This window comes from Myiozetetes cayanensis, unplaced genomic scaffold, assembly GCF_022539395.1.
Source record: "Myiozetetes cayanensis isolate MyiCay16 unplaced genomic scaffold, myiCay2020 scf24, whole genome shotgun sequence".
Classification (NCBI taxonomy): domain Eukaryota; kingdom Metazoa; phylum Chordata; class Aves; order Passeriformes; family Tyrannidae; genus Myiozetetes; species Myiozetetes cayanensis.
In genome coordinates this window covers 6,542,561-6,567,406 of record NW_026087456.1, presented here as the reverse complement: position 1 = coordinate 6,567,406, position 24,846 = coordinate 6,542,561, and the positions used below count along the sequence as shown (strand labels likewise).

Here is a 24,846-nt window from a genome sequence, read left to right as displayed (position 1 = left end):
GCACAGGAAGGACAGACCTGGATTACCTGCATAGCCCTGCAGAGATGAGAAGGCAGGAGCAAAGCCCACTTCAAACTGCAACCCCCACATCCTGTGTGCACACCCACGGGTTTGGGAATCCACAAAAACTCCAGCAGGACGGAGAGTTGCAGCAATTACTTCAGACAAAAGAAAGTGCTAGACGGCGGTTTCAGGAGACTGCAGCTTAAAGCACCAGGGCTAAACCAACAGTAATATAGAGATGAGGGCAGTCAGATTGGTAACGAAAGAAGAAAATTGAAAGCAACCTTCCATGGCCAAAAGAAACAGTTTTAAAGCAATTGAATTTTGAACCCATAATGAACACACACAGACACACACAAGGAGAGCTCAAACCAAGCTGTGCAGTTTCTCCGTGCCTTTTGGGGCAAAATTTCGGCATCACTTAATATTCACTGTTGGAAGCACAAACTATTACGGCTTGAGGGTTGGTGGTTTTTTTTGGTTCTTTATGTAAAGAACTTGATACATAACTGCTTTTCAGTTAGAGCTTGGTTTGGACCTACTTAACTTCTAAGCTGCTCACCTGTTACTGGAATTAGCATTAATCCCCAGTTCCATAAACAAAACTAGCAGCAACATTGCTTGCTTACCCTCCCACTCCCCCCAAACCTTTCTCTGTTTTAAGCTACAACCTACGCAATGGAACAGGGTCCTATTTTAGCAATAATACAATTTTATAGTTGGAATCCCCTTCAGTTTGAAGCAAACAGCAGCAGTGACTCATCACAAGGCACTGAAAGAAAGGGGATTTCCTCCTGAAGTAAAGCACCAATGAACATCACAGCAAGCAAAAACCAGCTAAGATGACAGTAAATAGGGAGCCCAAGGATTCACCAGGGTGGTGATATGATTACAGAAAAAAAAGAGCCATGGCTCTTACTCCAGCAAGAGGCTCGTGATCCAAACTGGATTTGTTATTCTGAAACCGAAACTAGAGGAGAGGCCGAAACCTGAGGCTTGGCTCTGAAACCCAGCTGAGCCAAGGCAGGGCTGCTTTCATCAGCCAGCAGTGGGTTTGCAGTTTGCAATTCATTGGAGACTCCAGCAGGGACAGAACCACCATACACACTGTCTACAGTACTGTCCCTGCCACAGGAGCAGGCTTTGGTTTAACTGCTGCACAAGAAATGTGTTATCAAGCAGCAAGCCCCTCCCCAATATCTGGGCTCCCTCCGTGCGTCAGAGCAAAGCCCTCTCCCGTTTTCTGTAAATCTGAAGGTCATTCTTGCAATTGCTGTTTCTAGTAAGGACGAACTCCCCCGCAGAGTGAAAGCAGGAGGGTGGTTACACACTGCGTGGGTTGTTTCATACGTAGCCTATACATAGGAAGGGGACACCTCCTGCCTCGAACACAAGTGCCAGCAACTGGGATTTGTAGTAACTGTGATTGCCCAGTGCATGAGGGTCTCACAGAACACTGGCACACCCATGTTGTTGAGGGGAAGCTCAGCAGGCAGAGCCTAAAGCAGGGGCGGTTGTGCCACTGAACCACAGTGCTGCCTCAAAGTCACACCATCAGTCTGCTTCCACCCAGGAGCCCCATGAAAACTGCACCGCTTAATGGTCCTGCAGTCCCCCAGAAAAAGGTTAGGGGACTGTAGGTATCATCTCTGTACTGGGTTTGGCTACAGAACTTCTCCTTCTTCACTACAAAGAGATGGGAACAGGAGGCAAAACCAGCATGTCAATCTGTCTTCTGCCCCTGCCCTTGTTATCAGCAAGAAAGCAAAACATCACAAACCTGGGCAACAAGTCAAATATTTCACCTCCAAATGCCAGGCATAGAAAGCAAGAGGTAAGCAGGCAGTATCAATATATATAAATTGAATAGAAAGCGATATAAGGGGTATCAAACAGCTTCATTTCTCCACAGCAGCTGCTGAAGGAGAACTGGACAACACTTCCACCAGCCTGTTTGTGTAATCTTAATGACTTTATCTTTGCAAAACTGTTCCTTTTTCATAATGGAGGTTTTTTTCATAGAGAAGGTTCTCTGGATTATCTCCTAGATTCAGGGATTAGAGATCCCTTTTTACTTTTCCCAGGCTCAGGTGGCCCAGTGCTTGCAACTAGAGACATGGAAACAAAGGAAACAACCAACAGAATCAAGGGCATCAGTTGAAGGATGGTGAAATATTGACTCAAGTTCTCTAAATACCCAGTTTTGAATAGGGAAAAAAAAAATTATTTGTTCAAGCTTTTTTCCCTTCCAGTTTTTCCTCTAAACAGCAAACCTTTACCAAGCAGGACAATGACCCATGTACTGAGTCCATCCAAATTGTGGCAGTTGCAACTGATCCACAGCATTCCCATTTCTGAATGTTCCCCTCTAAAGTGAATCAATGTATTTATTTTTAAAAGTTAAATTTTACTTCTAGATAATAGTAAATGTACATCCACACACAGGGTGAAGTGTGTAACACCTCAAAGGGTAAAGGAAGAACAATTTCAACAATCAGAAAGTGTATCTCTACAGCTGATTTTTAGCTTCAGGCAAGTGCAGAGGTTCAAGTGTATCCCGTGTGGAGTATCTGGCAACTTTTTTGCCCAACAATCCTATTTTTTCCTCAAAAAACGTTACAGACGATTCTACCAAACTCCCCACAAGGTGTCGCTAGAGATGCACCAGCCAAAACACTTCTCTAACACCCTCCCCTACAGATGCTTCCCCTTCCTACAGAGCATGTTGCAAACACACACGGGATGAGTTAATGCCTGAGCAGGAGCATCCTAATGCGGCGCTGGCCTTTAAGTGTGCTAAGCAACAATTTGAATGGTAAATGAACCGATTACACACAGATCAGTGGGAAATGCAAACAACTTCAGGCATCAACTTTTAATGGACTAGCTCAAAAAACTGGTGATGGGTTTTGCAAAGCAGATGTGCTGCCCCCCTTTTCAGATTCCTAATGCAGAAGAAGGAACAAAAGCAACCATCAGCTCTGCCTCAGCTCCGTGCTATTGCCAGGAAGGATGTTTTGCCTCATTTTAGTTGGACCATTCACAGTTTTATACCCACCTTTCACACCCATCCCTAGGAGATACAAAGATGTCTTGCAAATATCTGCTATCAGATATAATGGTGTGGTTATTGCTTAAGGCCCTTTCTACTGAACACAGCATGAATTCAAACATTGGATTAAGAAAATATATATCCCCCTTTCTACTACCTCACATATTTCCCCTTCTTGGAAAAGATCACATGCAACTTAAGGGTAATTAACATTTGAAAACCATGTTTAACACAGATATTACGTTCCAGTGCCCAATTTCTCATAGTCTCTGAAAACTCAGCATGATTAGAAGATGACAGATTTACTCACAGGTGCATTTGGCATCTCTAAAAGGTATTAAACCCCAGGAAGCAATAAGAGTGCAACTGCAAAAGCAGCAGAAGCAAAACAGCATTGCCCATAACCCTCGGAACAGGCAGCTGGGACAAACTGAAGCATCACTGCTTTCCAAGAATATCTGACCCAAATCCATACCAAAACAAACTTAATGGGACTAAAACTTCCCTTACTGCTGGCTGTGTTTTGGATCCTCTTCGTGGCTGCTGAACGGATTAATTAGATCATGGATTAATTAATTAAGTCAATTAATTGCTACATTTTTCTCTTTAATCTCAAAACTCCGTAAGGTTACTTTGGAAAGGAAAATACCACATGCTAAGAAAAGTAACATTTCTATTAGTACGTTCCTTCAAATAAAAAAAAAAAAAAAAAGAAAAAGAAAACCAGTGTTTGCCTTGTATTTCACATGATTATCAACTATTACCATTCAAAACAGATGATTACTATAAACTCACCAAGTTCAGGTCACTTTGCAAACAAACCAAACACTTTTATTGCTACGGCCTTCTGAGCTCCTCCCACTCGTCAGTAAAGTGGGTTTATTCCACTGCAGACCTCATGAACACACATCAGTAACTCATCAAAAAACTTCAGCATTCCACGAGCCCAGAGCAAAACATGACAAAGGCTTTGCACCTTCTCTCGTGGTTTGGGTTACCCTGGATATCCAGGATTCTTATGCTCCATTTCCACGCTTCAGTTCAAATAATAATTTGTTCATGTGCCCTCGTATTTGTGGAGCTTTAATTTAAATCACTAGGGTAAGGTTTGTATTTTACAGCTGATCCTGACAGGTTGCTAATCTTGTTTCCCTGCACAAGACTATTTTTTGCCTTTTTTTTTTAAATTGAATAGCAATCTTCTTCCACTCCCTTTGAGATTTTAGAGCCTTTTCTTCCTGGTGCATAAAATGTTTAAAAGATTATCTGTGAAGACTGTAATAAAAACAGATCATTCTTGAGGCCCTTTAAATTTTTAACTTTGCCATTTAGGAACTAAGATTTCTTCTGACTGCTCATAAATAACCCTTTATTCTCTCCCCTTCCCATTTCTCCTTTGGCTTCCCTCTACTATATCACTAGATTTGGGAAGCAGGATGCCTACAGCTATGGGCCTTTTAGCACCCTCTGGGGAGTCTGGAAACGAGTTGTCTGAAGGATTTCAGAGAGCCTTTATCTCTATTTCTTTGTTTTTGTAGATCCATTCACTAGTTTATGTTTCAAATGTTCAACCTCAAAAACAAGAGAGACCTGAGGGTGGTATTTATTTTGGAAAATGGAAGTTTTGCAAAGCAAACGGGATGGATTTTAGATGAAAACTTAAAACATCTAAGGTAAGACTCATAGTATTGATTCATGAGCTCCAGCTCCTTAGCTGGAGGTTTTCATCCTCCCACTGTGTGAGGCCATGGCCAAGCCCAAAGGACTCAGTTTGCATCCTCTCTCCTATCAGAGCAGATCCATTCCCTTTACTACCAGTAATATCCTCTTTCTGCAGGGAGAAACATCATTTTAAGAGTTTCAAGAGCAGATTTCGATGTTTAAGCTGACAAAATCAGAAAAGTGTTGACTTTCAACCTCAGTATCCTCCCAACCCAAGCAGCTTTGTGAGCAGTATCCCAGAAAACAGCACAGAAACACCAAAGATGAAACAAAGATGGAAATCCTGCAAGAAATTCCTTGTCACATGCAGCTCCCACTGGGAACTGAACTGAGACCCAGCTGTGTAACCAGTGCTTTTCAAAGCACCAGCTCACAAAGAAACAAATCACACAGTCCAGCACCTCTCTCCGCGTTCCTTCGTTGTACTAACCCTAGGGAAAGAGGAACTTTTAGCAAAGCCTTACCCAACCCTCCCATCACTGCAGGATAACAATTCCCTTCGGAGTGACCGGAAGAGCAGGGATTTTCCTGCGCAGCAACGATGCCACCTACAGCCTGAGCGAGGCCACAACAACCCGCCGAGCTGCGGGGGGCAAACAGATTTTCTCAGGTTTTTGCCGCAAATCTGCTCTTCAAAATTCAAGTCTGACCGAGGAGGCGGCTTTAATAGGATATTCAGTAGGATTTATTTTATGCTTTACCCACGGAGGTGCTATTTATCTTCTATTTGTCCTCAGATTGCATGGTCCTTAAGACTCTCCAGCTCTGAACCCACTAAGAGCTAAACTGGGTGCTTGACAGATGTATCTATGGAAACCATATGTTAGAGGCAAGAAGCAGAAGAACGTTCCATTTCTGTTGTCACACACACAAAAGACACTACACAGAGTGTGTTTTACAGACTCCCAGAAGAAAGTTACTGGACCTTTTTATAAGCTGTCATCTCCACAATGAACACGGGCATCTGCACTCGTTATTTGTAGCAAGAAAAATCAACTCTCCCGGTGCAGCTTTCTCTTTTCTCTTTTTTTTTCCTCTTCTTTCTTCCCAAAAGCAAGCCAAATGCAAGCAGTGCAGTGGGCAAGGTCTTTCCAAGGGTGCCTGACGTAAGGGCTGGAAATGCAGCTCACAGGTCTGATAGCCCTGCCAGAATATTAATTCTGAACCACAGGGCTGCTTCACTGCAACATCAAAATTCATTGCCTGGTTACTGTGATCTGTATAACAGAGATAAGGGCACAGGGAACTCAAGGCGTTGCTTGAGGAAAAGCAACGGGATTAAAAATCAGGACAAAGTGAAAAAGCAAAACAAACTGATGAGCTGAGAAAAGGAGTGAGGCAAAAGGCAGGAGTCAGAGCTTGACTTCTCACTAAACAAAGTTGGTTTTTAGGAAAGAGTGATCTTAAACAAAGCCAACTGCAGAGGTCAGGGATGCTGTGGAAGCAGGAGGTTCCCAGGGATGGCACTGGAATACCAAGAGAGTACAGAAAGAAGCCCTCACACAAATGGAGAACTGTAACCCAGCCCCTTCACTGGGTGCATCCCACAGTCCAGGCAGCAGCTTTTCCACCCTCCACAGCAGAGCCTGGGCACGAGGGAAAGACACCTAAAAAAGGGAATTACGAAAAAAGCTTAAAAAAAAGTAAAATATGTTGACCTTTTTCTTTTACGAACTGAAATATTCTTTTCCTAAAATAATTGAACTCTTTTTTCCCCTCCAGTGTAAGTCAATGCACTTCTCCTTTGTTTAGTCAGTCAATAATTCATTCTTCAACAGTGGAAAACACGGCTCAATCCTGAGTAATTTTTGCTTGAGCAAACTGTTGCAGCAGAAAATTAAATTAAAAGATTGCACCTGTCCTGCTGCTGGAAAATGATGTCTGAGGCTGTAACAGTTATATGTACATACATTGGAATATTTATCAAGGTGGTATAAATTACAACGAGGAAGAACATCTACTGTAGATGGGAAAATAAAATGGATTTACAAATCAGTTACAAGCACATGGAAAAAGTCTGAAATCCTTCTTATGTATTTCCAAGACATAACAAGAGAATTATGGAGACCTTGCCTTAAATTTTAAATCATTTAACTAAGGCTTTGCTCGAGAGCAGGAGGAAAAGATGGTGTAAATAAGAGAATGATTTTGATTAAAAATATAAGTTTAAGCTGTAGGAAAAACCGCTTCAAGTCTGCAAACCAGATTTTCCAGTTTATAAAGAGGAATGAAAGTACAAGTTTTCAGTCATACATGGTGAATTCTGTACAAGGAGAAAGTTAAGCATCTGAAGGCACTTGTGTTTTGGCAAACAGAGCAAAGATACAGATGCCAGGAAAGATGAGGTTTTATTCCACGAGGAATAAAAACTGCTAAAGCCTCAGCTGAAAAGCTGCACACAATTTGATCGTGCATGTTGGGAAAAGATTAGAGACAGAGGACAAAAGGACCAAGTCCAAGGGAACAGTAAACTCACCTGATGAGAGAGAGCCCACAGGAGCCTTGGTGTGATTAACTCAGAAAAAAATGAGTGTTGCCATTGGAACAAGCAAATAAAAACTAGAGAGCTCTAAAGAGATTTCCAGCAGAAACTTAAAAAAAGGGATGTTTTCCTCCAAGAAAGGAGTGCTGACCTAAAAAAGCCTTTCAAGCACAACATGACGTCATTTTAGGCCAGAGTCCCTTTCACAAACTGACCGTATTCCACAGTATGTTTGGGGCCAATGTTTTACGATTATTTCTCCAAAGAATAAGAATTAAGACGAAGGTTTTGCTTTGAGGAGAATCAGAGTTTTTCGTAGAAGGCTTTGTGTTACTCCACAGGAGGCCCATCAGCAAAATCCAACATTTTTCAGGCAGCAGGCATCTCTCAAGTCTTGGTTTGAGTTTTAAGCACCCTAGGGGCACAGATGCATTTCTAGAAGTTTGTTTGTAACTCCACTGAATTTCTCGATGCCTTTTATGTGTTATACATAAATATCCTTAAACCTTCTCAAAACCAACCCTGGTTTGTAGGGCAGCCCTTCTGCAGCAATCTCAACTTGACTCACAGGACATAAACATTTAAGGAGCATTTTTAAAACAGACATATTCATATCTCTTTAAAATGAAAGCTGGATGAGGCAGTTCTGATCACTGCAGCTGCTTACAGAAAAGTCAGTAAGACAAAAACTGCCACTTTTGCCCAGACAGACCAAAATCCAGAAATCCCAGAACAGGAAACAATGTAGGCAGCAGTAACCAAAAGTTGGTAAAGAAAGTATCACATGCTGATAGCAGCACTGAAAATAGTAATTGAAATCAGAATTTGTTACAGGATCACAGAAATTCTGCACAACATCTGAGCAGGGTTTCACATCTTGAGAGTTTTGAGGAACTGGAGCCATTGCAATGAATTATTAACTAAATATTAATAACATGGATTCTTTTTCATCTCAAATCACCAGAGCTTGTAAAATAACTTCATAATGTATCAACTTCACTGGAGCTTAAACAGAAGCAGCTAATGATGGCTTGAAATTTCCAGCAATACCCTTGGAAGCCAGTTCTGAGGTGTCAAAGCAGGACTTTGAGTATAGACAGAAATAAACATGTTATGTGAATGTTTCTGAAGGAATAGATGCAATCTAAACTCCTGTGTTTCTGCATTAAATCCACATTTACCTGTCTCCTTCTCAGCTCGGCGAAGCTCCTCTTCCATTCCACTGCTCCCACTTGGAGAGGCACCCAAAGGGCAGCTTTTGCTCTTCCCAGCCTTTTGCCCTGTGCATGGAGATGCTGTCCTGTTCCCCAAACTGCTCTCTAAGTAGTTTCTAAGCTTTCCCAACTTCTGGAACGCTCAGATCATCCCATATCTATGTAAAAACACGACTTGCCACAATTGTCTTCCTATCCCATCTCTCCATGCCAACAGCTCTACTAAATCCTTCCATCTCCTTACTCCTTTTCTTTTTTCCTGGGCAATAATAAGCTGGGCCTCATCTTCAATGCTCGTTGAGTAATTTCTCTCCTCTCTCAGCTGTCTCTTCCCCAGTGCTGGATCCCTTGATTTGACAGCTTCTGCCCCACTCAGGCACTCTGCAGGCAGCATATCCAACCACTCTACTTACATTCCCTTCTACTCACTGTTTTGAGTGTTAATACTCTCTGCTATCAGTTCAGTAAGCTCACCCATCTGACACTTGTGTTCCTGGTCCACTCAAATTTCCAGTCTCTGCTCAGCTGAATGTGTCCTTTCATTCTCCTGTGTCCATCAGCACGCCAGTTCCTGGCATCATCTCACTGCAACTTTGAGGCTTAGACCCTTACAGCTGAGAACAAAAGAAGTTTGGCTCTTTAAATCAAAGAAATTACAAGTAATTCGTAACTAAGACAGTTTTTCTTCCAACATCACAACAGTTTTCATAACTATTCTCAGTTTAGTGAATCAAATGGGGTTATTCTTTTTGCTCTCCAGTAAAATCATCAGCCAGAAATTTTTGTGACCACGTGCTTCATTTAATTCTGTTGCTGTAAGATAGGAATAAGCACAGGTAGGCTGGGGGACAGGAGGGCAACTGGATTTGTTAGGTAACCAGAGCTGAAGCTCTGACAGATTTAAAAGCAAAAAAAACATGGGCAAAATCTTGCTTGTGCTTCAGTCAATAAAGGACCTTTTATTCCCTGCAGCTCTGAATTCTCAAAAGAGAAAGAAAACTACTGCAAGAAAACCACTGTGTCAAAAATACACAAATAATAATAGTTACTATTAAGAACAGCATGAGAACTGTCTTCTGTGTTTTGGTTTATATTTGATCTAACCATAGCCACATAATCTGTGCTGAAACATTTATCACATCTCTTCCACCAGGAGACTGGAAGGTTTTTTTCCCCCCCTTTCTCACCTTATTCTGCCAAGTCCTTTAAATCACAGCTCTAAGGGTTACAGCAGCAGCTGGCACCTGTAACAGAACTGGAATTTAATCCCTAAAGAGGCACATATATAAGCTTACATGAATCTTTAAACACAGAAAAGCTCAGAGTGAAGTTTACAGCAGCTGCTCCCCAGTGCAAAACAGCACCAACAAACCCAAAGAGGAATTTAAACGAAAAAAAAAAAAAGTAATACAATACTAGAACAGTTATTCATTGACAAAACATTTCATGAGAGAATAGAAGAAACGGGTAAAATAAAACAAAAATACAAAATACTTGGAAGTTTTTGTAAAATACTTGTTAAAACCTGTCGTTGAAATTAGCAGTGCAAATAAATAAAAAGCTTAAAATAAATTGGCTTTTCAGTCCCAGATTCTGTCCAAGCACATAGTTCTCACCACCAACCAGTTAAACTTTACATCATCTGCTGAGGAAAACTAGGATAACAAACCACTGTTAACCCCTACTCTCCAGGGCAAAAAGCCCCAAAAGAATGTTAAATTACTGCAAGGGAGCACCACATAGGTGAGGCAAGGGATGACAGGGAGAGCACTGACGTTTCACAGGCTGTTAAAGGATCCAACCTAATCTCAGCTGGAGTGGTAAACTCCATATTTCAAAACCTCATTTATGAGATTAGATCCCAGTGAACCATTCCAGACCACACTTTTCTGTCAGCCTCACACCTATGAGCACACTTTTACAGTTTTTCAGTTTGGCCCATGGAGAAAAAATTATTAGAATTTATATGGAATTCAACCCTGTAATTTACTGTGAAGTCTAAAAATAACAGAACACTGGAGAGACAGAAGAATTTGTGCATGTCTTCAGATAAGTGTCTGGTCAAAAGAATGTGATACTCAATCCAAAGTCTTCTGTGAAGTCCCAGCAGGCTCTGGATCTGATCCTTTTATCCCTCCAGAAAATGGCAACACCACACTTTCAACCCAACAGCCACACAGCCAAGCCTGTGAGTTAAACTCAGTGTTTACAGGCCACACCTCCAGCACCTGCACATCTTGTGCAGCCCTTTCCTCACCTCTCCATTTTTCAGCAGAATAGTGCAGTTTCCAGGACAGTACCCAAGAATTAAGCTGTAAAAACAGCATATTAATTATGCATGCATTGTTAATTACTAGTATGCTTCCTATTAATAAAGCATGAACATGCATGCAACGGTTAAATCTCAGTCTCTTCAGAGTCAGATTCTGGCTGTTGGCTCTCTCATAGCCCCTTTTCATTTTTTCTGAAACACAATTGCATCTCAGTCTGCATCTTCCCTGAACTCACATCTGAAGCTCCTCTGTCCTCACAGCTGCAGAGAGCGGATCTTACAATGTCAGACTCACATCAGATTTCCAGGTTGTCCAAATAAAGTGCACACTCTTTCCACAGTTCCTGCCTTCTGGAATTCGGCTGTGTATGGTGCAGACACAGAATAAAAAGAGCAAGCAATAGAATTTTAGGGCAAACTAGCTTAGGAAAAATAATTTTTATCCCCCACAGGAAATCATACAGCAATATTGTTTTCCAAAGTTTTACTCCTCATCCTTATAAAATAAATATTACGTTTTCTCCACTGGCATTATAATAGTCCCCAAAATATTTTCCGCCTTACTTCAGCATGCAAAGTAGAAAAGTGTTTTAAATGGCTTATTGACAGTTCCAGTCTCAACCCCCCCCATGACGCTACTGTCCATTTCCTAGCGCGGAATGCACAGTGAGCTCAGAGCTGAACAACACAAGGTGCCTCCTCAAATGCCTTTTGGAAGCTGGCTGGTCACAGAACTTCACCTCGATGTTGCCGTCGCTGAACGCCTCCCTCCTGCCTTCATCCGAGTCCACGGCGTCTCTCTGGGAGACACTCGGCTTCTGCCTCCTCAGAGTGATCCCCGAGTTGCCAAGCTGCCTGCCTGGGGATGCCTTGTCTTTGACCATGCAGAAGCAGATGGCAGACAGAAAGTTCTTCTTGAAGTTTTCGTTCATGAAAGCGTAAACAATGGGGTTGCAGATAGAGTTGAAGAACCCTATGATCTGGACGATGGCAAAGGTCATTTTGACCGTCACATCGTCATACTCCTTTTCAAAGTTACCTGGAAAGGAGGAAAGAAATCTGCTGTGAGTACGTAATGGCATAAATGCTTGCTACTTAGCCCATTTCTATGCAGTCTGCCATTAGAAGCTTTTGCTTAAAATCAACAAAAGACCTTGCTGGAAGCTCTCAATATTAGAGAAAAAAAAAAAGAAAAAAACCTTTTTCATCAACGAGGAAAAAATCAAGATCTATCACACAGTCCTGCTTTGTATGTATGTAATAACAGAACCAATTGGAAGAGGCAGTTTATGAGCCAGAAAACCTGCTCCATGGCCATGTAACATTAAGCCTCTGATTTGCTAAGTGCAGGCCTTGTTTGTTCCAGCTGTCCTTTTGGCTCCAAGATTCCTGTCCCATCAAATGTGTAAGGACTTGAGCACCACTTCCTGTCTTGTCACTGGTCACGCTCAGCTTCTTTCTCTGTGCTGACACAGATCAGGTAAAAATGCACCATCTTGGTCACATCTCTCACTTCTTAATCATTGAGATCACAGAGCCCTCAGAATTTCTTGAATTCAAATACTCAGAGAACCAGACTCTGGATAAATACTACAAAGGTTTCTATGGCATGTAAAACAAAGGCCTTGGAGAATCCAAAATAAATTCCTGAAATTAGTAACCAAAAGAGAGCATTTATGGAGTGTTATGAACAACCTTAACATGAAACAATCCAATTTTAATAACCAGAGCTTGTGCAGGTCTCATTCCGCCCAGGCATAAACATCATTTAGTTCAGCTGACTGGCTGAACTACTGATTTATCTGCTGCCATTTATTTGTGAAAGAAGACATAGAAACAGCTGCTGCCTTTGGCAAGTAAAGTACAACAACTACTGAAAACTTCCTCTTGCTCCTACACACAGTCTGCTGCACAGTTAGCCCAGCATCCATGGAGGACGTGGGAGATGAAGAGAGAATAGGGTAACTAGCAAAAAGCAAGGATAACAAGCATTGAGGGCATTTCCAAGACAATTTTCAGTCAAAAGCACAGAAAAAGTTCAACTGTATTCATTGGGTATTATCACTATGATGTCCAGAATTTATATTTCCAATATGCCCACGCCATTAAAACCAGGACAGGTGAAGGCACGGAAATTTCATCAGTTTAACTCAAAACAGTTAAATTAAATTTAAATTAAAACAGTACTTTAAGGAGGTTTATGTTCAGAATAACCTTCCAGCCAGGCACTTCTGACCTTTCAGCAAATGAGGGCAGCACAACAGACACAAAAAGGAAAAAGAATCTGCAAAGATATGCTCACCACCCTAATGGTCTTGGGTTTTTCTAAAGCCTTGTCAGGCCCAGTAAACCTCCTTTTCAGACCTGGATTATTTGCTGTACAAATTCAGTGACAACCTCCTTTCTATAAAGAGCTTACATTCCAAAAGAGCAGGTGGAGAGCCCTCCCACCCACCCTGCAAAAAAAAAGCTCAATGCAAGACAAAGTTTGTGTTTGTGGTTTTGTTTTCTTCTGTTTATTTTTTTTTTTAATTCACAGAGCAGGGAAGAAGAGGCATGACTGAAACAAGTATATCTCATATATACACTACTTTAAAGGTCCTTCCTAACCTAAATGATTTTATGATTCAGTAATAATAGGTTTTTTGAAACACACTAATTTTCCATTGTCATGGAAATTCCTTTGTCACTGCCTAGGTATCTCTATTCCAAGAGACAGATCCAGGATTTACAAGCACATGAGCCTTTGCCAGCAGAAGGTATTCCATTGCTGAACCCTACAGCAGCACTAGATTGTCCCAACCTGTATTCCCATCACAAAAAAAACCCCAAAAAAACCTAAAAAAGGCTTTCTTGTATGACACATGGCAGGTACTCACTGTATTCTATCATCATGTGAATCACGTGGAAGGGGGCCCAACAGACTGCAAAGAGAAACACCACTGTCACCATCATAACAATTGCCCGCTTCTTCTTCCTGAAATTGCACCAAGACATTCCACACTGAGTCACTCAGCATTGACTGGCAGTTTACACGTCCCTCCTCAGCTTACAGCTGGAACTGCTCTGCTCTGATGGCTGCAGATGCAAACAAAACCCTCGAAGAATGCTCAGAAGTGCACAATTCCCTCGGAAACAAAAAATGCAACATCACATAAATCTGGTACATCAACGAGCACCTTTTACTGCTCCCTTTTGGGAAAGCAGTGCACTTTGCAGCTGCAGCAAGATGTGACATGAGTATATCTTGCATTTTAGGTAAACACATGAAATAGCATTAATTGCTCAAAAAACAAGAGCAATCCCCTTCCTAGATCTGGGAGCACTGATTACACCTGCAGGAGCTGATCACTCAGAAAATTTGACAGAGTGAGTGCAGCTGCATTCAACCTTGGCTGGTAGGTAAAGTTGTAGAAAAAAGCAAGAAACACACTCCCTGCCTCAACTGTAATATCTTACAAACTCAGGGAATACATAATGTTTTCCTTATGTATATAAGTGATCCAAGTGGATTTATAGATTCCAAGATGGATCTCTCACTTGAGCTAGAGGAGCAGCACTTCACTGGTAGCAATTACAGGTTCTTGGGCCACTGTGTGAAACTAAGCTGAGGAGTGGCCTGCAAAGCGTGCCACCTTAACTCCTGTGAGACTGCACCCTCCTCCAGTTCTGATGTGCAAGTATTTGCCTCCTTAGGCACTTTGTTAGGCAAATATCCAAGGAATCATTTGTCTCTAATCTGCTTGTCAGGATTCTCCTTGAGGTCAATACCTAAGGCTCAATGAACAGAACTGCTGGGGGGTTGTAGCACATCAGGCAGCAGATCAATTTGCCAAATGACAGGAAAAAAACATGAGGCCATATTAAAGGCTGGGTTTGAAAAACTGGTCTGTGCTTGTAGACTTCCCAACAGAGAAGGAAACACTTTTTCGGGGGTTTTTTGCACTGGTTTTAAAGAATTTTCAGAGGGGGGGGAAAAAAATCTTTCTAGAAGTCAAAGTTGCAAGTGTATTTTGCTTACAAACCTTGATATTTTGGACATTTCACTCCCGTGAATGGTTTGCAGAACTGAAGCGTCTCCCACTCGTTTCTTAATCCAGAGCTCGTAGCCAATTTTCGTGTACAAACAAAGCATCAGCATCAGTGGAAGAAGGAAGAGTATAACCAGAATAAAGGTCGTGTATATCTTCTGATAGATCGGACTGGCCCATTCCTCCAAGCAACAAACATACACTTTTTCATACAGAAAGTCATATTTAACCTGTAACAAGTGCAAAGAAGATGAGTCACTGAAGTGTTTACGCCAAGTGGGAAAACCGAGCACGTTCAAATATTCCTTGCTCTTAACAGAACAACCACAATTCAAGAGACTTTTAGAAGTGGTGAAATTCTTCCAAACACTTTTTCACATCAAGTATTGGGTTGATTCAAGCTGGCAAAAAAAAGGTCAGGACGTGCTCTGATTTGCACTTCAAAGGAGACCTGGCCTACGCATTTTACAGGTAAAGATGGTACAGAAAGCTCAAATATTAGTTACTTACAACAAGGAAAATTGTTAACATTCAGACTCACAAGCAGCAGATTCTGCCGAGCCTATTTTTTTTAACCTCCAAAAATGTATGGTAACTCATCAGCCATAATGAGTGGCTAATTAATTTTAAACTAAGCACGGCTTTTCCAGATCTTGGGGAACACGTTGCAGTTCTGAAACAGTAATCTAAGTCCTACACTGCTGTGTGCCAGTGCACTTACAAACCAAGAAGCCACAGTGAAAGTCATAGATGTAATTAGAGCTCTTTGACATAATTAAGCAGGGTAGACATGACTAGTCCCTATTCTTAATCCTTCTTGCAGTGCATGCAAGTTCTAATCCTTAGCCTTTCCCATGCCAGCACACACACCAAAAGCTCTACCTCTCTTACTCCCCTCTAATTTCAACGGAGTTGATTCAATTCCACTGCTAAAGGTACGAAAAGATGCAGTGTAAAAGGTAAATTCCCATGTCACCTACCATACCTCGAGCCGCTGCACGTGCCACATGGGTGAGCCGACAACAAGAGCCAACAACCACACTATGCCTGTAAACAAATACAGCTTTGAATGCTTTGTACAACAAGCAGGGTAGGTTTTGGTATGAACAAAGCTTCATCTTTGAGAAGTCAGGTAAGGTAGACAATTTTTAACACAGAAAATCTGTAAACATCCAGAACAACATCTCTTTTGTTCTCAGCTTTCTATTTCTCAAACTACCTTAGACTATTGGCATTCAAGTGGAAAAGCCACTTAATTTGCTTGAGCAGCAACTGTGTAAGTTCTCTGTGTGGTAATAGGAGGGCCATTTAGCTGTGACATTGCTTTAGCAGTGCTTGTACATTTTGAAACTTTAGAAAAGGCTGCTAAAGGTTTATCAGTCTTTGTTAAGGACATTTTTGATCACAGGTGCTAAGTCTGTTGTGAGGGTTTGGGTTTGTTATTACTATATATGTAAGCACTATCCTTGAGCAATTTTATAAATGTCACAACTTATTAACTGGTCCTACGAGTGCCTTCTGTCATGCCCTGCACACTGAAGAATATTCCTCTACATACAAAATTACTGGAGATGCTTAAAATCTTACCAAGCATCGTGAAAGCTCTTTTATTGGTGTACTGCCACTTCATTTTGAGTGGATGCACAATCCCCTGGTGTCTTTCCACAGCAATGCAGGTCATTGTAAGGATCTCAGTGACAATGGCAGTGGACTGAACAAACGGTACCATCTTGCACGCGAAGGCCCCTGCAATGATCAGAAAGTCAAGTATGCAATTGGTGCACTTCAGGAAACAGCTGCTGATACTGAACTCCATGGCTGGAAAGAGCAGACTAAGATTCTCAGGTTTATTTTAACATCTAAACTGCTAAGTCACCTATTTAAGCTATTCATCAGTCATTCTTGGTTGGACACACTACATCTGCTAAAACCAAGAGTTCTAAGGACATATTCACTGGCTTTGTAGCAGCTGGACATTTACTCCCATTTGACTTTTGACCACACCTTCCATCATCTTTTTTCAAACATGCCGAGTTACAGGGATATTCATTATTTTTTTTATCTTGGCAGATGACTCTCCAGTTCTCTGAAGCTTTAAAAGTTTACCTTTTCTGCTGTTGCAAATACATTCCTTATGCTCTTTTAAATACCACTCTATTTGCACACTTTGGTACTTAATGCATCATCCTGCCAAGTGAGATACACAGAGGAGTCCTCTAAATCATCCTGCCAAGTGAGATATATACAGAAGTCCGCTAAGAGACATAATGTAAGAGGAAAAATTCACCCTCTTCATCATCTTCCTGTTCTCCCTCTTCCCTGATTAACACATTTCCTGCCTGCATTTTCAAAGTTGCACAGGTTCCCATTGTATTTCTGTATCTTCAGGTTTTGCTGCTGCTACAGCTTCCCAAAAGTACATATTCAATTCTTAACATATTAGTGACTGTCCATTCCTCACCCTCAAGTCCTTACCATCTCAGAAACTGGTATAAATTATCCTCTCAAGAATCTTATGTTAATGCCCTTCCCAATCTACTTGTCATGTACTCATTTTCTGACCCCAAGATAATTTTGTCTGTCCACGTTCTCACAGTTCCCTCACACTCTTACACTTCAGTATCAGCTGTTTATTCCCCCAATAGTTAAGGTTATTTTCCTTACCTGATCATTAGCTATACCTTACTCACATGTAACCCATAAACTCAAAAAAGCCAAAGGAATTACCTGATGCAATTTCAAGTCAAGCTTTAGGGTCCTAAAGACACCTTAAGCAGACATTAATTAAATGTTTACATTCTTATTTCACTAAAGAAAGGAGCTCAAGTTTGAGTGTTGGAGCTGTGGCAAATAAACCAAAAAAACAAACACAAAATAAAACAAAAAAATCCCAAACTTTCACTATATGCTATTTCAGTTTGAAAAAGGCAAGATTAAATAAAGTGAAGTCCACTTGAACTATAGTGCATTAAAAGGACTTCCCTGTGATGCACTGCAGTCCCAGCATTCCCAGGTATTCTTAGGAAGCAAAGAAGTATCCCCCGATTACTTTACTGAAGTAACAATACAAGACAGTGACTTTCACTGAAGTTACATCAGTCTGGTGAAGTTTCCAGCTTGAGCCCAACTATTTAAGGAACAAAGAGAACACTTGAGTTCAGAAGGCAGTAACTCCCCAAACTCCCAGATTTTCACTGCCTTTTACTGGTGTCCCCTCATTTTCTTCCCAGTACCTCCACTGTCAAAGAGCACAGACCACCACTATGGCTCTAGCTGAACTCCCAGGAGGAAAGGCTGCAAAAAACCCTATATATATATATATATATATACACACATATATATACACTTTTACATATATAAGTGTTAAAAAGGTAGCAAAAGGAAAAATCTACATATCACCTGCAGATTGACCCGATTGAGCTGCACAAGGAGTGACATTAGCACTTCCAAAAATGGGAAACAAAAGGATGGTTTTCATTTGACACATCTGGCTGAAATATAACTCTTCTTAGCTCTCAAAGCTTTCATAATTTTATTTTTAAATACGTTTATTTATAAATATACACCAGTCATTCCAAACTGCTTAGATAATTACTAAAGACTTCCTCCAAGTCTTTTAATACTAGTTTTCAAACTACAGACATTATCAGCTTTTGCACACGTGGAACAGGAAATTTATTATTAAATAAGGTAACTATAAGAATGGCGTGTCAAAGACACCTGTTAAAAACACATCAAGCTGGTTTTCACACATTTCACATGTTTCTGGTTTTAACACAGAGTAGCAGAAGATTTTAAAGGAATATGCTGGCTAACATCTTTTTTCTAACCAAGCTGGTAAAAATGTAGCTGTTGAGAACATTGCTTGGAGATGATATGGTTGAACAGACAGTATTATTCAAGTCTTCTTTCCATGCACTAACATGACTGCTACATATTGCAGTTATTTGTATCAGGTACTGTGCCCTTGTCATGATACACTCATCTACAATAAATCAACTTTGGATTAAGAATAAAATGAAGTTCTGTATCTCCCAACCAATCTGAAAACAAAAATGGGTTTGCTTTCCTATCTGCCTGATAAAGGCACTTGAACTACTTTGCTATTTATTTCTTTTTAAGCAACTCATTCTTCAAAACATAATTTCAGATCCTACCTAAAGAGGACAATTTGTGTTAGAATGACATACAAACATAAAGAACAAAAATACACTTCAGTGAGTTTCAGTCAGGATTATTTTAAGTTTTCCCATTGTCTAGTTTTAGCACAAAAGGCTAAAGAGGTACTGAGATCATCTCAAAATGCTTAATGCACTAGAACTGTGTTCATTTCTGCACTGGAGGCAGTATAGAAAAGTGTTGACTTTTCTGAATAAATAATAATAATAATACTTCAACTAATACCTTATGATGTATCAAAATGTTTAAGTTTCTACCAGGTAAGCAAACACTTTCAATAGACTGTCAGTCAAGACAGCACTGCAGCATTTAATACTGATCATTTCCAACTGGGAAAGGAAATGATTTGCAGCAGAACACTGGGAAAGGAAATAACTAATTGCTTTGCTCCTTCGAGAATCTGAGAGGTTCCCAAAAGTATTCCTCATGGCACTGCTAAAACTTGCATAGATTATTCAGGCAATGATTAGTTTTCCCCAATGATAACACATTCAGAAGACTGAAACATTCATATAAATGTTACTTCCTTAAACGATGCTTCCAGCCTTCATTATAGGATGTTGTGCCTCTAACTGTGATTTATTCATTTCAACACCCCTTTAAAAGATCGGTTTTTCTTTTATTAGGGTAACACGGGCAAGAGCCTGAAACCATTCTCTGATAAAAGTAGTGCAGATAACAAGTAGAACAAGTGTGGGTTTTCTGACAGAGTTAAAGATCCAGATCTCGAGACAGACTCACTCACAGGGAGCAAAGCAGGACATGGCAAACACATCCCTGATTCACTTGATGCAAGGTAGAGAATGCCATGTATTTTTACCAAGAAACAGGACCTAATAACCACCCCATATAAAACACTAATCAATCTATCTGCATCCTAAAACTTGCTCTATTTCTTCACCTGATTAATGCAACTGTAAATATTTCACAGCAGTGTGTTTCATATTTATGCTAATTACTGATCTGCACAACCTGCAGGAAGAAATTCCCCATGTTCAGTATGCAAGTTTCCTTTTCTCAGCATTTTTTTGCTTTTAACCAAACACCCTGCCAGTATATATTGTATATATAAAAAACCTAAGCCTGCTATTTCCTTTACTGAGGCATTCACAGTCACTGTATAACCCTTTCTCAAACCACCTTCATACAGAATTTTACTCCTGCCTCTGCTCATAACAAGTACCCCATAACAAACACATGATATCAGGACATGGAGAAAGAAGGACAAGGTAAGTTTCACCAACACAGACAGAACTACAGAAATCACCCTGCTCTGAACAGAAGCAGATCAATCACAAGGCACAACCTCTTGCAGAGCAGAGGGCAAATGAGGGGTGTTGTTGTATCAAAGAACACTCCAGAAAACAGAGTGAAGTTTCTAATGTGCCACTGAAGAATACTGAGGTATCCCAGAACATCAGATACAAAAGACCCAATGATTTCCATTGCTAAGACGCAGCTTTTACCCCTCAGAAAGGAATGTTTACGTGTTACAACACAGGGAAGCTGTAAGCAAGGTAACACACTGCTTGACACAAGACATTTGGCACAGAGCAGAAAGCTCCTTAAAGACTGCACTGGGTAAAAGATGCCACTTATTTTCCAATCAAGCCTTTAGAGAAGAGGGAACTGCCATCTCAAGGAGCACCAGATATGACAGATACCTACAGAATATCCACCCCTCCGAGTGGCAGCCGGAAGCCAGACAAGATACACGAGGGCATCTCAATTGCTGTTTGTTCAGGAGTGCCTCAGATGACTCACTGCTCCCCAGGAGACAGGCAAAGTCACCCTCTGACACCTGTCTTGAGAATACATATTCTACTTGATAAAACACAAAATCCACAAGAAAGATGGAGCGTAACACAAACTGTACTATAACTTCAAGTTCTGCCCTTGTCTTCTGCCAGGGCTGTGCTATTACACAACACTCAAGTGACCCTCCAGTCTCCCCAGGCAGTTCTGTAAAGACAGCAATACTGCTCAGATAACTAAGCAGCGTCAGAAAATAAAGCAACTCCCATCATACTTGACCCAGAGACAAAAACCCAAATTCATCTTTGACAGGGCTGCCACCAGTGTGACGAGACCTCTACTGCTGCCTCCCACCCACGATCATATAAAGGTAAATCCTCAACTGCTTCAATTTGCACCAAGACACACTATTGCTGAAAGCATCCTTTTGCTCTCACTCAAGTTCCCATTTTACCTCTCTTACCCATAAATACGATCCCGGTGATCATTTATGCCAAAGCCACAATTTTCATTTTATTCCACACTACAGAGAGATTAGCTGGCAGGATTTTCATTTAAAGTTCCCCTAGAAATTACAGCCCTTTTAGCTGCCAAGTTTGGAAATTAAATCGTGTACTGCCACTATTACAGTCTCGCACAGCTACAGAGATTATTAAGAGATCAGAGAATCAAAACTAAGGCCAATTCACCTGATTTTAGTCAATATGGTGCTGCTTCCAGTTTGCTGCCTATATAGAGCTAAAGGGCCTGTGTTTTAATGCTGCACAATAACAAGGCACAGTGAGGCACACACTCAGTTTTTTAACTGTAGGTGAAGTTATGGTGCAAATAAATCAAGACATAAAGTGACTGACTGCTCAGAATCTCAAATATGTTTCTAGCATCAAGTGTCTCAGGATGCACCACCTTTTTCAGCAGGGATATATTACAAGTCAAATCCCCTTATTTTATAACTGAGTTGGAGCTTGCACTACTCAGCAGTGCTGCATTAAAGTGGATGAGAATCCACCAGTAAAGCTAGCAAGGAAAAGACTCCTCCAGGACTGGCAGGCTCTGATTTGCAGTGTAACTCTAATCACCAGTCACGCTTCACAGTGTTAGACTTGGAATTAGACACCCGTGGGATACCATCAGTTCACGTCTCATTTTTACATCACACCCCCTGCCCCCAACAGCGAAAGATTAACACCCGTCAGTGATTTTACTTATTTATGTCCTCCCAATACTGCATTAGTTTACCAGGACCATAAAGGCTGCTCTCAGTGTCAAAGGGACCTATGGATTCAATTGGACTGAAGATGCTCTAGCACAGCAAAGAGGGAAGGCAAAAGTACAGTAGAGCCCACAGAACAATGGATTTTAACCTATTTGTTGCAACTATGCTACACACCTTTTACATTTACTACTACTAGTTTTGTCAAGCATCCTTAGGAAGAGAAGGGGAATGTAAACCCATCTATTTTCTCAGTACTGTTCTACCTGCCTGTGCTCTAACCTGCTGTTAATTCACCCCACATGGAGGCTTTATCCCACCTAGTTTCAGTTGATTCTGGTCAGATGGGTGGTCAAGCTGACAGACCTGAGCCTTCCTTAAGAGAGAGAAGAATCACACTTCTTATCTTTAGGGAAAGCTACTTAATTCAGCCTCCTTCTCCCCTTTATGTGAGATCAGTGGATGTCACCAGTGATTACTGTTGTGTTCCTCTGGGAGGAAGGAGAACTGGAACCACAATAGTCAAAAGTAAGGCACAGCAGTATAGCTGTCAGTTTATCCCACGATTTTTATTTACACATGCTAATTTCTTTTGGGGCTCAACATCTGTACTGTCTTAAAACAAAGTTTACCTCCTCCAAAGAAGTTCATAAGAAAACAGAACAGTTATCCTTACTAGCAGTAGCCCCAGGAGTGTTGTATTCATCGTTTCTCCCAGAAAGATCCTGTTTTTCAGACAACAACAAAACCCATTTCTCACTGGGATAGGTATCAGTGTGCTTTTACAGGCTCCTCTGACCTGTCAATTCCCAATTCTAGTCTGTGAGAAATACTGGAAGTAAATCTCCATGTTCTGAAGGTAACCTTCACAGTCTCCCAACAACAAGAGCACAGGAAGCCTTGGAAATTGAACCGTAAATGTATCACTTTATCAACATCTTTTCTGTTCATGTTAAAAGACTCTGAAAATTATTTCAGTTTGTGGTTGTGCATGATGTTGTCAGCTACTTGCTGCAAAACCATCCCTTTTATTTTTCCAGTTACAATTGTCCAACGTTCTTTTAAGAACAAGAAAAGGAAGATAAACACAGTGTGTCCTACTGCACTGTTCTTTATTACTTTGGAAATAGGATGCAGAGAAGAGGAAAAAAAAACACCAAACACCCTTTCTGGGCATCAGGGAAGCCTTGCCCAAAGGTCCTTCACATCAACAGGAATACAATACAGTTCTCAAAAAATAAGAACGAAAAAAAAGAAATAAAAGTAATTATTTCAACACAAGTTCTGCATGTTCTGTCATTTTCCTCTTTCTCCAAGGATATTCTTTTTCCTCAGAAAAGGCTATGGAGGTCTGTCTCCGAGCTGAGGAACTTAAGCTTAATAAAGACTGATATTTCACTTGCCAGGCAGATTTCATTACTTAGAAAAGTAAAAAAGAGACAGTATAGCAAGACTTCCTCGTCAGCACCACAAAACGAACCGTTTGCCAAACACACACCGCAACTTTTAAGGAATACAAGAAGGAAAGCGCGCTAAGTTTACCATACCGGGAGGGAGGGAAGGAGAAGGGATCCCTCACAGACGGCGGGAATCAGACGGGATCCCTCACAGACGGCGGGAAGGAGAAGGGATCCCTCACAGACGGCGGGAAGGAGAAGGGGCTCCCTCACAGACGGCGGGAAGGAGAAGGGGTCCCTCACAGACCGCGGGAAGGAGAAGGGGTCCCTCACAGACGGCGGGAACCGTAGCCTCGGCGGCGCCGCTGCCACAAGCGCTGCCCCCTCATGGCCCGCCACCCCCCTGCATCCCGGCCCGGCCCGGGACCGCCCGCCCCGACCCCGGCACTCACCGCCGAGCCAGTTGGAGGAGATGTTCTGCAGCATGGTGAAGGGGACGCAGAAGAAGGCGATGAGGAGGTCGCTGAGCGCCAGGGAGCAAATGAAGATGTTAGTGACGGTCCTCATAGCTTTGCTGCGGGTCACCACATAGAGCACCAAGCAGTTGCCGAAGAGCGCCAGAGCGAAGATGAGCACGCAGATGAGGACGAAGGCCACCTTGGTGCGCCCCGGCAGCTCTGGGATGTACACTAGAGGCTGCAGGCCATAGAGGGCGATGAACTGCTCCCGCGTCACGTTGTTGTCCCGCAGGAGCTGCGCGAACTGCTCCGGGGTGATGTTCAGGGACCGCATCGCGCCCGCTCGGGGACCGACGCCCTCCTCAGCCGCCTCAGCGCCGCCGCCCGCGCCTCGCCATCGCCGGACCGCCGCTCTCCGGCGCTCAGCCGGCCCGGACGCGGCGGTGTGCAGCGGAGGTAGGGGTGCGCAGAGCCAGGACCAGCCCGCGGGCGATGGGGAGGCGGCGGCACCGCCGCGGCCACAAACTTCGAGTGGCGCCGCCCGCGACCGCGGCCACGGCCAGGGCGGACGGGCGCCGGGGGGGGGGACGGAAGCCAATCAGCGCCGAGCGCGCGCCCCGCCGCCGGGCAGCGGGAAGGGCGCGAGGCGGCTTCGCGCGCGACGGAGCGCGAGGGAGCGCGCGGGGCCACCCTCACAGGGCCGGGACCCCCTCACAGCGCAAACCCCTCACAGGGCTGGGACCCCCTCACAGCGCAAACCCCTCACAGGGCTGGGACCCCCTCACAGGGCTGGGACCCCCTCACAGGGCTGGGACCCCCTCACAGCGCAAACCCCTCACTGGGCTGGGACCCCCTCACAGCGCAAACCCCTCACTGGGCTGGGGCCCCCTCACAGGGCTGGGGCCCCCTCACAGGGCTGGGGCCCCCTCACAGGGCCGGGACCCCCTCACAGCGCAAACCCCTCACAGGGCCGGGACCCCCTCACAGGGCTGGGACCCCCTCACAGCGCAAACCCCTCACTGGGCTGGGGCCCCCTCACAGGGCTGGGACCCCCTCACAGGGCTGGGA

The 24,846-nt window shown here is 42.6% G+C and overlaps 1 protein-coding gene across 2 annotated transcripts; it reads right to left on the bottom strand.

The window, feature by feature from the left end:
* Nucleotides 1-9,463: 9,463 nt before the first annotated feature.
* QRFPR (pyroglutamylated RFamide peptide receptor) lies at nucleotides 9,464-24,264 on the bottom strand. Of its 2 annotated transcripts, XM_050320598.1 has the most exons (7): nucleotides 23,773-24,112; nucleotides 16,364-16,522; nucleotides 15,762-15,823; nucleotides 14,771-15,006; nucleotides 13,625-13,722; nucleotides 11,486-11,784; nucleotides 9,464-11,107 (listed from the first exon to the last, which is right to left on the bottom strand). In XM_050320598.1, the coding sequence occupies exons 1-7, from the start codon at nucleotides 24,110-24,112 to the stop codon at nucleotides 11,042-11,044; spliced, it is 1,260 nt and encodes a 419-aa protein (XP_050176555.1). In that variant the 3' UTR covers nucleotides 9,464-11,041. The 2 variants fall into 2 exon arrangements, with proteins under 2 accessions (XP_050176555.1, XP_050176554.1); XM_050320597.1 differs by having other exon boundaries at nucleotides 9,464-11,784; nucleotides 23,773-24,264.
* Between the last annotated feature and the right edge of the window lie 582 nt (nucleotides 24,265-24,846).